We start from the raw sequence: 14188 nt of genomic DNA, 5'->3' as shown, positions 1-14188 counted from the left end.
ACTGTAAAATTCGTGGGATTGTTCACTCTTATCATGGTCTTTGCAAAACGTAGAACGTGGACAAAGACGTCCGGCACCCTACTGCAAGCACCGCGGACGGTATTCAACCGAATTTTGTAACTCTTTTGACTTTAAAAAACCGAAGAAGGCAATAAAAAAACAGCAAGAAACCAAAATTTGAAAGCAAAAATAGGGTTATTGCGTTTTATTTTGTTTCATACTATGTATCTGCCTAAACGGATATGGATATATAATGATCTCGTTAATTAAAATATTACAAATATGTAGGCTTATCACTACAAGCAGTAAAAATATTAGAAGTAACAATTAAATAAGAAAATACGGAAAAGTACTGGGACTCGGTGAGCCGTGTTCGCAGGAAGCATTGAATTGTGTGGTTTAAAGTAAAATCCGGTTATATTATTGTAATTGAAGCACAATTGTTTACAATTTACGACCCATAAATTTTTCATAATAAATTACGAATAAAATTGTAACAAGGGCAATGATACAATCTGTTGATACTTTACGCTCTCGTAACTGAGATATTAAACAGTCAACTGACTGACTTCTTTCAAAAAATTTTTGACGTAATTTAACTAAAATCTCACAAATAATAATAAATAACTAATCTAAATTTAAATATAATTTTGATAACAATTTTTACCCCCGAGTGTAAATTGAATTGGACAGATTTGCCTTCATAGCGCGGCATATCTAAAGCTACATATCCTAAACTCATCCGAATTAAAACCATTCAATATTCACCGAAACATACGATAAAATGATCGTAAACCTCGGAAACGTAATTTTTCTACACGATTTTTGGGGTTTTTATAATGCACAATTTCTGCACAATTTCTGCACAATCGAATTGGTAGCGAACCCGCACTAAAATAAGTAAAATACCCTGCGGTGCGGCAGCTCTCTAGTGCACCTGCCACAGAGCAGACTTGTCAGTTAGTTACTTAACCTAAAACTCAGTTTGCCACCGGTCGGCAAACTTGATCGTCGTCTAATCATTATTAACGTTACTTTCCTGCTCCTGGCGGTCGGAGATCAGCTTGTCCATTTTGGATCGTTTGTACAGATTAGCCGTGGGCATTGGAGCGATTTCGTCTTCGTACGAATCCGGATGACTGAGGCTGCGCTTGGCAGTGCTTCCCACGATACGGTTTATGGTGTCTAAGCTCTGTTTAGGAAAATAGGTAAAGTGAACAGGAAAACTCTAAGTGTGTGATGTACGGTAGAAAAGTCTTATAACTAGCTGAAGCATGCATTATTAGTAGATTAAAAGCGAGCAAGAATTTTAGTTTCTAAATCCAACTGACACAATCTACCACTCTTTCGGCTATAGTTTATTTGTGTAATTGTTAATCATTAAAATAAGATTAAAATAAGAAATAGTGAAACACATTTACGGTTTTGCCTTTCTACTATATAAATATATAGTATAAAGGTATAGAAATCACTTGGAAAACCGGAAATGGAAAGAAGGTCCTGCGGGCCGAATGTCATATACCATTCGACTCAGTTTCGAAAACTGAGCATTTTCTGTGTGTGTGTATGTATGTGTGTGTGTGTGTGTGTGTGTGTGTGTGTGTATGTGTGTGTGTGTGTATGTGACGCTTTTAATCTCACTCACTTTTCTCGGAGATGGCTGGACCGATTTTAATGTTCTTAGTGTCAAATGAAAGGTCTAGGTGTCCCATTGGTCGCTATTAAATTTCATACTGATCGGACTTTTAGTTCAAAAGTTATGTATAAAAATATGAAAAATATGGGACTTCATTATCTCATAGGTCCCTTAACCGATTTGAACAAAATTGATTGCATATGAAAGAGGAGCCTTGCAAACCCTTAACTTCCAAATTTCATGACGATTGGGCTTGTAGTTTGAAAGTTACATAAAGAAATGTGAAAAAATAGTATTTAAAACATATTTTTGTAACATATAAGCAGTAATTCAATGAAAAACATCACACATTTTATTATTATTTGAAAATTACTACTAAGATCTATCAAACGAAACCGAGTTATTTAAAATCGGACAGTTCATTCAAAAGTTATTTAAACTTTAACACTTAAGCACCGTATATTAAACCGTTAAAACGTGTGAATTCAAAACAAATGTTGATTGTATTCAATGTGTGTGATGTATGTGTGTATGTATGTATGTATGTATGTATGTATGTATGTATGTATGTATGTATGTATGTATGTATGTATGTATGTATGTATTTATGTATGTATGTATGTATGTATGTATGTATGTATGTATGTATGTATGTATGTATGTATGTATGTATGTATGTATGTATGTATGTATGTATGTATGTATGTATGTATGTATGTATGTATGTATGTATGTATGTATATATGCATATATGCATGTATGTATGTATGTATGTATGTATGTATGTATGTATGTATGTATGTATGTATGTATGTATGTATGTATGTATGTATATATGTATGTATGTATGTATGTGTGTGTATGTGATCCCAAGCAACAATGTGAGTTTGATTGTACTCTTCTGGTGGTTTTCATGACCAATTTTGGTCTTGAATGTCATCATAAGAGTGTAATAAAACTCAAATAGTTACTTGGGATGACAATTTGCAATTTTTTAAATTTGCATTGAAATTCAAGAAAAGATGTTTCTCACTTTTCTGAATCAATTGTCTGAAATTTTTGAAGCCTCTTAGTGGAATACGAAATTTGAAATTAAAGAAAAGAAAAAACTTTTACCGACTAAATCCCACTATTTAATATTTATTCGCAACAGATACGTATACGCTTTGAAATAAGACACTGTTGAAGCCTGCACGTCGTAGGCGAACTACGTATCTGTTGCAAATAAATATTAAATAATGGGATTCAATCGAAAAGCTTTTTCTTTTCTTTGATTTCAGATTTCAATTGTCATTTTGTTCACTTGCTGTTACTCACAATTGTACACGAAAAGCAAACAGCGAAGAAAAGCAGTTAATTTAAGCATGAAGGTATAGTGGTGTATAGGATTAAAAATGAGTTGATTTTTCCAAATAAATTTATACAAATTTCAAACAAATTTTGCGCATCAATAGATGCTCTTTTCAATCAATAGATACTAGAGCTTAGAAATGTTATATGAAAAATAGGAAGTAAACGTTGCACGGTAGTAATTTTGTAAGATTTGTTTTCGTTAATGACATTTCAAAGGACAGATGTCTTATGTCATGTATCATGTTTCAACAAATAAATCAAAAATGACAAGCACTGAAAATCATATCGATCATATTTCCCATTCTCAAGCATGTTTAAGGCGCAGCTTTTGCAACCCTCTTGTTTTCCTAACCCTCCAACATTGTAAAAACGATGCGATCAAGCTAATGACTATCTTTTCATGAAAGTACATTCAAAAAAAGCATAAGTTTTGATTTTCATGCAAAAATAATTATCTGAAGGAGCGCCAGCTAAGAAAAAGTTCAATTTCTCTTTTTCATATCTAATGCTCTATTCAGTTATTTTTTCTAATTCAGATATACTGCAAAATTGAAGCCAAGCAAACTAATAGTAAAATTTTGAGATTAATCATTTTGTTGTTGATATTCTTTGTCTTCAAAGGCGAAGTATAATAATAATTTTTCTGAACTCTTGTTTTTCAAAGATGCTAACTTTTGAACACATGGTATTAATTAATTATCAAAAAATCTGTTCTGAACACATATTTCATATTGTCAATTCAAAACAAGTTTCCTATGTGGCTCTGAAGCCCGAAAGTTTAGGCCGACCGATTATAAAACTAAATAAGGTGTTACAAGTATTTACGCACACGAGGAAAGAAAATTTAATTATTCTACGCAATACGTTGTGAATTTTACTGGCAAATAAGGATTTTGAGGAATACGGAACGGATATTTAAAAATATAGTCAAGTTAATTATACATAGATGTTCCTGAGAAATTAAATGATGATTATTGTGACAGTAGAAAGGCCAGGTCACGCCGCTAGGTGGATTAATTCGGGTTTTGAACCAAATTTGATGATATTGCTCATTTGTTTGACGGTGTCGAAAAGTACAAATTTTAAATTAAAGTGTAAGTAAGTTTTATGTCCAGACCCCTTATTTTCGTTTGCTTATATTTCAGGAAGTGATGATGCACATTGTTTACACAAATGCACATTCTACATATAGGGTCATTTTGACCGTACATTGATCGGGGAAAAGGTGTGGAACACAGAAATCTTGAAGTTTTCGTCAAGTTGTTCGGAGCACCTATTTCGCCACAAAGCAACTACGCAAATCTCGTTTCCTCATCGCCAAAGTTTCCATATCCAGAAGCTTCGAGCGAGTGAATTGGCCAAGGCAGACGATTTAAAGCATACCGTACAAACTTTCTCAAGTTCTCAGGTAGTAAAGATCACGGAACTGTTTGACGTCTCGCATCATGAAGCCAAGATTTGGGTACACTTTAGAGATTACGGTGCTGTAATGCACTTTTGACATGTAAATCTGATATGCAAAAAACTCCAGGGTGCTTCACAAGATAGTCCAGTCGAATTGGTTGACTATTTGTACACAACAATCTACAAGAAAAAGATGACCTGCTCGACTGCTGAAACTATTGCGGTATAACACTGGTAAACACCGTATGCAGGCTACTCTCCCAGATCCTGTTACACTGGTACACCGGTCACCGATAGCATAAGGTTTCGTAGGCGAGCTTCATGTGGACGCTACGGACGAAATTATATCACCCGACAGATTTTGAAGAAATGTCGGAAGTAAAACAAGCTCACGCATCCCATCTTTATCCACTACAAAGCAGCATACGATACAGTCGATCGAGGCCAGCGATGGCAGATAATCTATGAACACGGTTTACCGAACAAACCGACGCGACTGCTCAGAGCTACGCTGGATCGAGTGATTTGTTTTCACGCATCTTGTCGACACCGTCGAGTCTCTTCGAGACGCGGCGAGAATTGAGACAAGGTGACGGCTTTTCAGGGGATGATCCGACGAGCGGGCATCGATTTTCACCAAAGGTAGCTAATTCCTAAACTTCACAGATGACTTTGGTATCAAAGCCAGGAACTTTGCAACGACGGAGGCAATCTAAGCCAGACGGAATGCGGAGTTTAGACGACCAAACACATGAAAGGTAGAGTCTTAAAGGAGACAAACGAGCGCCTCCCATGAACGAGAAAGCACTGCTTGGCAAGATTCCCATCTTACATGTGGCGAAATCCGGTAGGCTACGGTGGGCCGGACACGTCCTGAGGATGCAGGACAACAGTGCGATGAAAACAGTGCTCTTCAATAACCCAATCGGGGCAGGCGGTATCAACTTAAGATCATAGCTTAAGATCATCTGCATATACAAGAGGAAGTGCTGAACATACACACCGTTATGGTGCAACGAAGAAGGGAGCGGTCCGAGATTGATTCCTTGTTAGACACCAGATGACCTTTGAAAACTTCGAGAGTCAGAGAGTTGACGGTCTGACAGGAAAGACTCAAGTCAGTGAACGAACAGCTGCAATGCATCTAAGCGCTACACTTTAGCGAAAGGTATAGAATGGTCAACGCGATCAAAAACATAGAATTTTATTTACGTTTACCGGGAAATTTCTATTAAACTGGTGGTCCGTAGTGTTGGTAGGATTCAAATCACAAATGTTTTCAGGAGCGTACTACAAGGACGCATAAAAACCGTTCAGCAAAGAGATTGCATGTACAGTTCTGGGTTAACTAGATGAGGAATCTCTCAAAAACATGTTAACTGGCAAACATTTTTCCTTCCGTTTTTCATTTACGAACTAGCAAAAACTGATTTGGATTTTGCTCAAATTCGTTCTGATGCCGCTGTTCGTGGTGAGAGCAGAGCTAGCGATTATAACTTCTATACCCGTTGCTGTTATCAATAAAGTAACACTTGTTAAAACCATCAAGAGCTTGGTTGATAATTTCTCAGTGCATCAACCGCTTGTGTTTGAACACACGAGTACGAGGATTAGACTAGGGCGGTTCCATGTTTTGGGTTTAGGTACGTATTGACGAAAGAGTCGACAACTTCATTCACATCACAATTCTTCATACAGAATCAAAGGGTTGGATACAGCTATCAGCACACCTTCGCCTCTTGTTTTCCTGCCACTGCAGAGTCACGATCATTCAGTTAATATTCGAGAACATCAATCTTCGATCGGAGTCCTCTAACGTTCTGGGAGTAGATAATGATGCGATTCACGTCGGCAGTATTCTGATCCGTTGCACAATAAAAAAAATGAGCTCGTAGTCCCAATTATTTGAAGCCCCTAGTTTAGAATCTTACAAGATACATATTCCTATGTAAAAATGCAAGAAGTCGATTGGTGATAGTCCCATCTTATGCAGACCTTGGGAAGATGTCCATTTTGCTCTATTATCCTCAAAACACATGGTAAAAGCCAATTAAACAGCATAAAAACTTATTTGCCACCCGTGAAATGAACTCAAATAGCTTTCAAATCTTGTCAAAACATCAAAAGAATCAAATTCCATCCGTTCCATACTGTGCGAAATGCAAGAATAGTCCATTTTGCCCAATTCAGTACACAGGTAAACATTAAGAGACTTCTTTGGGGCGTCCCTCTTTTGCGAAGATCAAGGTAGCATATCTAAATTCTTCCCACCGGGACCGATTCACGCAAAGCAAACGAGTTCAGGTGCATTTGTATCGCCGTGATTGGCGAAAGATAATCTCTTAATTTTACTTAAGCCATTTTGAGCAGTTTCGCTAGACCTGTCGTCCTAGCTCGGTTTGAACTGGTTAATTTTTACGAGAAATGCCAATTTTTAGCAGTTAATAACGTTTGGTTAATGATAGCGGATATGGGCACGAACAGAAAAGTTTCCTTGGAACAAATTAGCAAAATAACCGAATACCAAGCAAGTAATGAAAGTAAGTTTTCTAACTACTTCACTCCACGTACCTCTGTCGTGCTGCGCCCAATGTTGTATGTTATCGAATTGGGTGATTGCTGCAACGTGCGATCCATCCGTGTTATATACACCGGATATCGTCCACCAACATGTTTCGGAGACAACATCAAATTACGGTTGGGTGTCTTCGGTAGCGGAGAAAGTAACAGGTTATGCTGAAAGTGAAGATTGATTTAGCGACACAATTTGAAGTCGATTCAACCACAGATCCTACCTCAACATCAGCATTTCCAAACATAACAGCGAATTCCTGCATCGATTTGACGTACACCGTATTGTAGAATTGGATGATATCACCCCGTTCCTCACTCTCATGCTGCACGGAAGTAATTGCCAAATCATCCGGTGCCACTCGGTGGCTCCGTTCTCCGTCCCGCTTGCTGTCTGCCTCCGTCTGTTGGCGATGTTCGTTTGCTTCGTCCAGTGTACGACGTTTAATAAAGACACTCCTGTACACGTGACTGCTCGATTGAGGTTGATTGCGATAGTACTTCATAATATCCGTAAAAGTTATGTCCATTTTCTTTATTTTAACAAACACATATATTGCACACATCAGCATCTGATCCAGATGGCGATCCTTCATCAAATCAACGGTAATGGAATACTCGAATATTGTCCAAATTTGCTTTTGGATTTCAGGCTGGTTGAGGGCCAAATTTGCGCATAAATGTCTCATGCGGAAAGCTGCTACGATGTAGAACTATAGTTCAAAAAAAGTTATTATTACTTAACAGTAAAAAAAAACTAACAGACCCAATCAGATACCTTTCTGAAGAAGAGGTTCATTGAGGACTCTCCTGGTTTTCGCTTGGAAAGAGAACCATTCTGTACAGGTACTTTTAGCGGAGAGTTAAACCCAAGCAGCTGGTTTAGGTTGGCCCGCGCTCCGGTTGATTCTAGAATGGCAAACGTGAAAACCGGTAAACAAAATTTGCTCAACACAAAAAATACGAAAATATCAAAGCCAATCTGTTTAATGCATCGATAAATACGTTTTAGGTTAGACATGAAAGCAAAGTTTTTAACATCAGCGTCTTGCTGATTAACAGCACCTAATCAGAATAGTAATGGTTAGTAAATTTAATATAAAGTTTTATGTCCACAATGTCTCAATTACTCCGATGCACACCCCAGGCGATAGTGAAAATGAGTAGGATAATGATGGCGATGCAGAGATGATGCAAAGTGCGCATTTGCAACCACAAACCTTTCGTTGGCCCTTTTTTCTCTCCAGCGGAATCGTCTGATTCCGGAGCCGCCGGTTTCGAATCGCCGTCCAACGCTTTGAACAAGTTCTTCCTTGCTGAATCGGGATTTCGAACCTTTTGCTCGGGTGCACCGGCCACACCAGAAGCAGCCGCCTTCGACGACGTCGAGGGTGTCGACTCTAGGTGTGTGGTTTGAGGACATTTGATCAGTCATTTTACTTCGGTTATGCTGGTAGAGTTTTTAAAACAATTTTGCAATATAAACTGTTGCTACCTACCTAGCTTGGCAGTGCCATTTCCCGGTTTGTGGGGTGTTATGCCCGATAAATCCGCGGACGATGCGACAGCCTGGCTGGAAGGCACTCTGTAGTTTATCTTCAACATTGTTGTCCACAGAGGGGACGAGCTGGTCCAGCAAAGCGATTCAACGCATTGTTCTTCGATCTAAACAAGAAATAAACAAATCGTTTTGATACAAAAATAATTGAACGAATGTTTGATCAATTTCTTTTAAATTGTATAAAATTCTTCGAACACAACGCTACTAATAATGCTGTTATCTAAAAAGAATTGCCAGAACCAGACTGTTCCGTTGCCTACCTATATTGCATTGGTCGTCTTATACTGAACAGATTCTAGTTCTAGTTTTTCTGAGATTTTTTCTTTAAATAAAACTGCCAAAGACTGATACTGTTAAATGACAAGTATAACTCGGATCAAATCTATTTCCGGTACATCGTCTGTCGACAGCGAAAGACAACGTTTTGTTTCGCTGCCTCTGATATCTAGCGTTTAATCCATAACTTACAAAATTTAGGTTTAGTTCACCCAAACAAATCAACTCTAACGTTATGCGTGTTCCATCAAATAATCTTAGTCAAAGCTCATTACCTAAATGAAAAAAAAGACTATACTTACGGAAGTTAACTGCTTGATAATATCCCGCGTCAGTATATCGTTATGGTTCAGCACGACCAGCTCGATGATTCGGTAGAAGAAAAACGGACGCATTTCGAAGATGTCCAAAATCCAGGGCAAATTTTGCTGCATGTTGTGTGCGAAGATAACGATTTCCGCGGAACACGCCAGCAGCGACTTGTTGAACATATCCTCATTGCAAAACTCTTTCATGTTGACGGTCGGATTACGCTTCAGCTCGGCACGGATTATGTTCTCCAGCAGCTTGAAGTAGAGCGCCTCTATTAGGTTACACTTGTCAGTCGTATAGTTTTCATTCCAATTGAGCTTTTTCGTTTGTTGCATGAAGCGCTTTCTTGCCGTGATCACCCTATCTTGCAGGATGTTTGTCGGATCTGACGAGCAACTTTTGAACAGCTCCTGCAGTGACAGCTGCGGCTTACCTTCGTAACCCATCAGTTTGGAGCGTAGTTTGTTAACCGAGGCATATGCGATTGATATGGGTGTAAAATTATTGCACTCATTGCTACCGATACGACTGCGACCGCTGAGCGGCGTTTGCTGGCACAAGGGAACCTTCTCTGGCGTGGCCGAAGAAGTTGTGGGCTCATTTTTGGAGCGTGACGATAGCGGTTGTTCCAGTGCTTTTTGCCCCAAAGCAATACGTTCATCGAATTCTCCACAGCTGAGAATGAACGTGTCGTATAAGTTGTTGAGGGATTTTAGGTTCTCCTCGAAGTTTGCAACTGAGATGAGACCTAGGAAACTCGAGGCATCGCCCTTGAGAATGTTTGTCTGAAAGAGTTTCTCAATTACGTCTTTCCAGCTGGTTGTCTTCGTGTTAAGCGCATCTGAAGCACAGCCGTCTTCGTTGATGGCATCGATTATGCAAACAGGCTGCTCTGCAGCGTTTCCAGAATCTAGAAAGCCTTTCGGAAGGCCAGCAAAGCTTGGATTAACGATATCCTTTCTGCTTTCGGCTATTGCGTTGGCGTATATCAAATCCAGACAGCACAGCAGCATGCTGTAGGACGTAACTAAATCGCCACTCTGCTCCGGATATTCGGCTTTGGCGCATATGAACAGCGTCCAGCAGAACTCGTACAGACGATTAGAGCTGCACCGCTGAGGTTTCGTTTTTTTGCCGCGCTTTTGTTCTTCCATGTTCGGTGTTAGAAAAATCTCCTCGAACACTTTCCGGAATTTGCCATAGATAGACATCGACACGGCGAAGCGATGCTGCAGCTGCATGATATCGTTCCGTTGTTCCTCGGGCAGTGAAGCCATTTTGGCCCATTGATTTATTTTTTTGAAGAACTCGTTCAAGCTATTGGTAGTTATAAAAATAAATGTTTCAGAATGTTCAAATTAGCATGAGCTATGTAAGAACTTACCTGATGTTACAAAGCCGTAAAAGTCTGGTAAGCGAAACGCAATTACCACGTAGTGAATTAGTGTTTCCGACGGTGGGGGTTACGGCCTGCCGACAGGTGACGTACAGCGGGCAGCACATCCAGTGCATTTGATCGCCCTACAACAAGAAAAAAACAGTTTTAGTATATAACACGAGCAGGTTTATGATCATATTGACATAATTTAAAGGACCCTATTCCTCCTTTTCACTAATCTGTTGTTTGGGTGCATACTGCCTTCGGTGGTATTTAAAAGCAAGTGACGAAATGAATCAGCTGTCACTTATCGTCCTTACACATGTTGGCGCGAATCGCGCCAAATGCTAGTGTAAAGAGAGAAAATAAAGACGAAAATGCAAAAGTGTAAAGCCCGTGTGGGGTGTATGTGTAGGTATAAAAAAGAAGCACCACTAGCCACATTTGGCAGCAGGTACGAAACAAAATTGAACGTGTTATTTACAATAAGGGATCAGATTACTGTGGACATCTGTCGAGAGACTATATGATTCCGAAGGTAGATTTTCTGAAATGAATTTAACATTTAATGTTGAGCTAGGTTGCTGGCTAGTGTTTGAAATTCTCTACACGGAAAAGCTCTATTAGTTTTGATATTAGAGCAATGGTCTACAGAACTGCCGAAGTATTTGTAATCGGCGATGTTATGCTTCATTCGCAAGATTGAATTTTCATTAGCTGAAAATAGGCAATAAGTGTTTATTAAATAATAGTTACGCTCAAATCAGTATCCTCCCTTGTATCAAAGAGAATCTCTGTGCTTGTATCATTACTCATTGGAATTATCTTTCGAGATGGAGTAGAAAAGAGAAATCGTCAATTAAAACTCAGCTGCAAAAACCGGCAGCATGCTATATTCTATTTTTGTTGGTTTTTCTTCTAGGTTGTAGATTTTTACTTTTATATTTATTTAGTTTAATTAAAATATGGATGATTAAAAATGGAAACCTTACATCTAACACTTGTCATATTCATTTTCTCGATATGAATTGAATATGTTTATTAATGAAAATTTAAGAAAATATGACAAATATGGTAATATCTATCGAATTGTGAACATTCTGCCAAACTGGAGTGACTATGGCCGCTGATATACCTAGTTGGGCAATGTTTTTGGCAACATGTAGCATGTTGCAATGCATTAGTTGCTTGGAAACATCAGGCAACGTTTGAGAATAAGTTGCATGCAGCAGGTTGCCAACCTATACACACCTTTACTAGTCAACGAGACAAAGTTGTCGGCGTTGTCACTTTTCAACAACGCAGCCAGTAGTCCGTCATCAGTTTAAGTCATTATTCGTATCATCAACCAATCATTGTGACACTGTGGCTACTTGATACACTAAACAAGCTGCGATGTAGTAAACAGTGCTGCGTCCCAAACACTGTATAGCCCCGCTACCAATCGCAATTTTCCCCTCACTCTCGTACGAGAACCCTCCCTTAATGCATCTTCGTGAAAAGCGTACCTTAGAGGAAAAAGTTCTGATCCGAACTATGCCACCGCAGCAGATAGAAGAGCTTTAATTAAGCTTAGACCTGGATATAATTACATCGCTTAGTAACAAGAATTGGTATTTAATATGCCAAATTTTTATTCGCCGTTCTTGACTGACGATAACAAACAAATCAATGACTGTAACACGCACTAAAACAAACATAAAACCCATGAGGCTACAGAGTACTTACATCCAATTTGTACTTGCTGGAAATTTCCCTAAAAGAGTTCCAGGATCGTTCCTCGGTGGGAGCGTCAATGTTCAGTTGTTCGCAAATCCCACGGTGCTCACCCAGAAGCGCGTCGTAGTCGTTCAGGTTCGTCATCCTACCTAGGTTTATAGTTCACAAATTTACGTCCAAAAAAACACACAACTTCTACACGACACTAGTAGTCTAGTAGTACCTACTGACGCGCACTTAGTTTCTTTTTCTGAGATCAACTATAGAACGGCCCGGTAGATTCCATGCACCGCGAAAACACAACCTGCGACCTACTAAACTAACTACGAAATTTGGTACCAAGCCCTAAAACAAGTTCCATCCAGCTCCGCGGACCGTGGACAAATAATGCCGCAAATGGGTGTTGTTTGTATGTAGCTGTGCATGTGCGTATGTTTGACAGCATGAAGCAAATGCACCGTGCGTACATCAATCGGCGCCCAAAAATAGGATTGTTTTAGCAAAAAAAATTTCATTCGCTGCTGCTATTCTACCATACCTGCGTTCCAGGAGCCAATTTCAAACTTATCTATCGCCGGTGCCGAAAGCCGATTTGTGTAGGCTAAAAATAAAACGGATAGACATTATTTTTAACATCATAATTTAATATCAAAAACAACTTTTAAAATTTCTGTATCATACCGAACCACCGTCACCGTAGTCAACAAAACACACCTCGAAGTGGGTGGAAGGCGGGATTATGTTAAACGTCAGCGCCGTCCGACGTGAAGAGAAGAAAACGCGCGAAAATCTGAAATATTTGGCGGGCCAATCACAGCGTCTCCCTGTCGTGGGCACGGTGGGCACCGATTTGCGATTTTCACAGAACGAAAGTTAAAATGGTTATTGCTTTCGAGCTGTAATTAGATAAATAAGTCATAAAATGGTGATAATCAAGTTTGTTGTTTTATGCTATGTAAGAATATACTAGATAAGCCCTAATCATTGTCACTACCAATGGAACGGTAGCGTATAATCCTATAATGGGTTAGAGTGCGGGAGTCCGGGAGCGGTGCGAAAAATATTGACAACGCTGCACGGCATGACTCGCAGCTCCCATCATTCGCATTCGCACAATTTCGCATCGCATGACTCATATAACTGTCCTACAAAATAGCTAGCCCGCCGAACACATCTGTTCGAATACTGCCATCGAGGGGTGTTCTTAATTTTCTTCTTCTGAGTACTGCACCTATAAAAATAGACACGGCGTTACCAAAAGATCTAACACATCATGAATTTCAACGTGCAAATATTGATAAGGCCAATACAAATATTTAAACAAGTTTTTGTCGCTCCGGTGTTGGGGTTGGGGGGGTTGGTTGTGGCGAAAAAAAAACAAAGAAAATTTTTTAATCGAGCAAAAAAAATATGGATTTTAGGCATTTTTACTTACAGTTTAAACGTGAAAATCAAATCTATTTTTGCTTTTACTTAATACGATATTATTTTTCATGTAAAAATCTACGAACAAAAAGACAAAAACGAAAGAAATTTTTTTTGGCCGAGTTTCGGCAATTCCACGGTTTGAACTTCCATTTATATTTCGTGCTAGAAGCGTTAACTCAACTCGTACACTCATTTTTCGAGTTTTTCAGGCTGTAGAGCTCACAGACAATTGATTTTATAAAAACAAAATTAACTCATATCCTACACTTTATTTTTTTGACCCCCGATTTTTCAGGCTAATTTCCAAGGGGGGAGTGACACAAACTTTGAAAATGATTTGCAATGGCCTAATCTTCACTGAGAAAACTTTTCGTATAACTTCTATACTGCCGGTGGAAGCATAACTGTCCCATGTTACATTTTGTTATTTTCGACATTTTGTTGTCTAACGTTATAATTATATATGTATTTTTATAATTTGAATTGAAAACATGGTGTTTATACTAGAAAAACTCGAAAAAATTTAAAGACAATTTGTCCCACTGGAAAA

The 14188-nt window shown here is 38.8% G+C and overlaps 1 protein-coding gene across 1 annotated transcript; it reads right to left on the bottom strand.

Annotated features, from left to right (window-relative positions):
• Nucleotides 1-236: 236 nt before the first annotated feature.
• LOC128734490 (retinoblastoma-like protein 2) lies at nucleotides 237-12800 on the bottom strand. The gene is made up of 10 exons (XM_053828717.1): nucleotides 12749-12800; nucleotides 12220-12627; nucleotides 10498-10634; nucleotides 9104-10430; nucleotides 8468-8629; nucleotides 8185-8368; nucleotides 7743-7873; nucleotides 7189-7677; nucleotides 6965-7129; nucleotides 237-1192 (listed from the first exon to the last, which is right to left on the bottom strand). Exons 2-10 carry the CDS (start codon nucleotides 12352-12354, stop codon nucleotides 1016-1018), a joined length of 2907 nt encoding a protein of 968 aa, XP_053684692.1. The 5' UTR covers nucleotides 12355-12627; nucleotides 12749-12800; the 3' UTR covers nucleotides 237-1015.
• Nucleotides 12801-14188: the final 1388 nt, after the last annotated feature.

Source organism: Sabethes cyaneus, chromosome 2, assembly GCF_943734655.1.
Source record: "Sabethes cyaneus chromosome 2, idSabCyanKW18_F2, whole genome shotgun sequence".
In the NCBI taxonomy this organism is placed as follows: Eukaryota; Metazoa; Arthropoda; class Insecta; order Diptera; family Culicidae; genus Sabethes; species Sabethes cyaneus.
The sequence above is the reverse complement of the archived record's forward strand: the minus strand, read 5'-3'. Positions and strand labels throughout refer to the sequence as shown.

What these genes read in the sequence shown, in the direction of transcription:
- LOC128734490 (XM_053828717.1), bottom strand. Translation starts at nt 12,354, where the DNA reads ATGACGAACCTGAACGACTACGACGCGCTTCTGGGTGAGCACCGTGGG. An exon ending in CGGGAAATGGCACTGCCAAG is followed by an intron (nt 8,369 to 8,467) that starts CTAGGTAGGTAG and finishes CAAACCACACAC; the next exon opens with CTAGAGTCGACACCCTCGAC. An exon ending in TGAACCTCTTCTTCAGAAAG is followed by an intron (nt 7,678 to 7,742) that starts GTATCTGATTGG and finishes TTTGAACTATAG; the next exon opens with TTCTACATCGTAGCAGCTTT.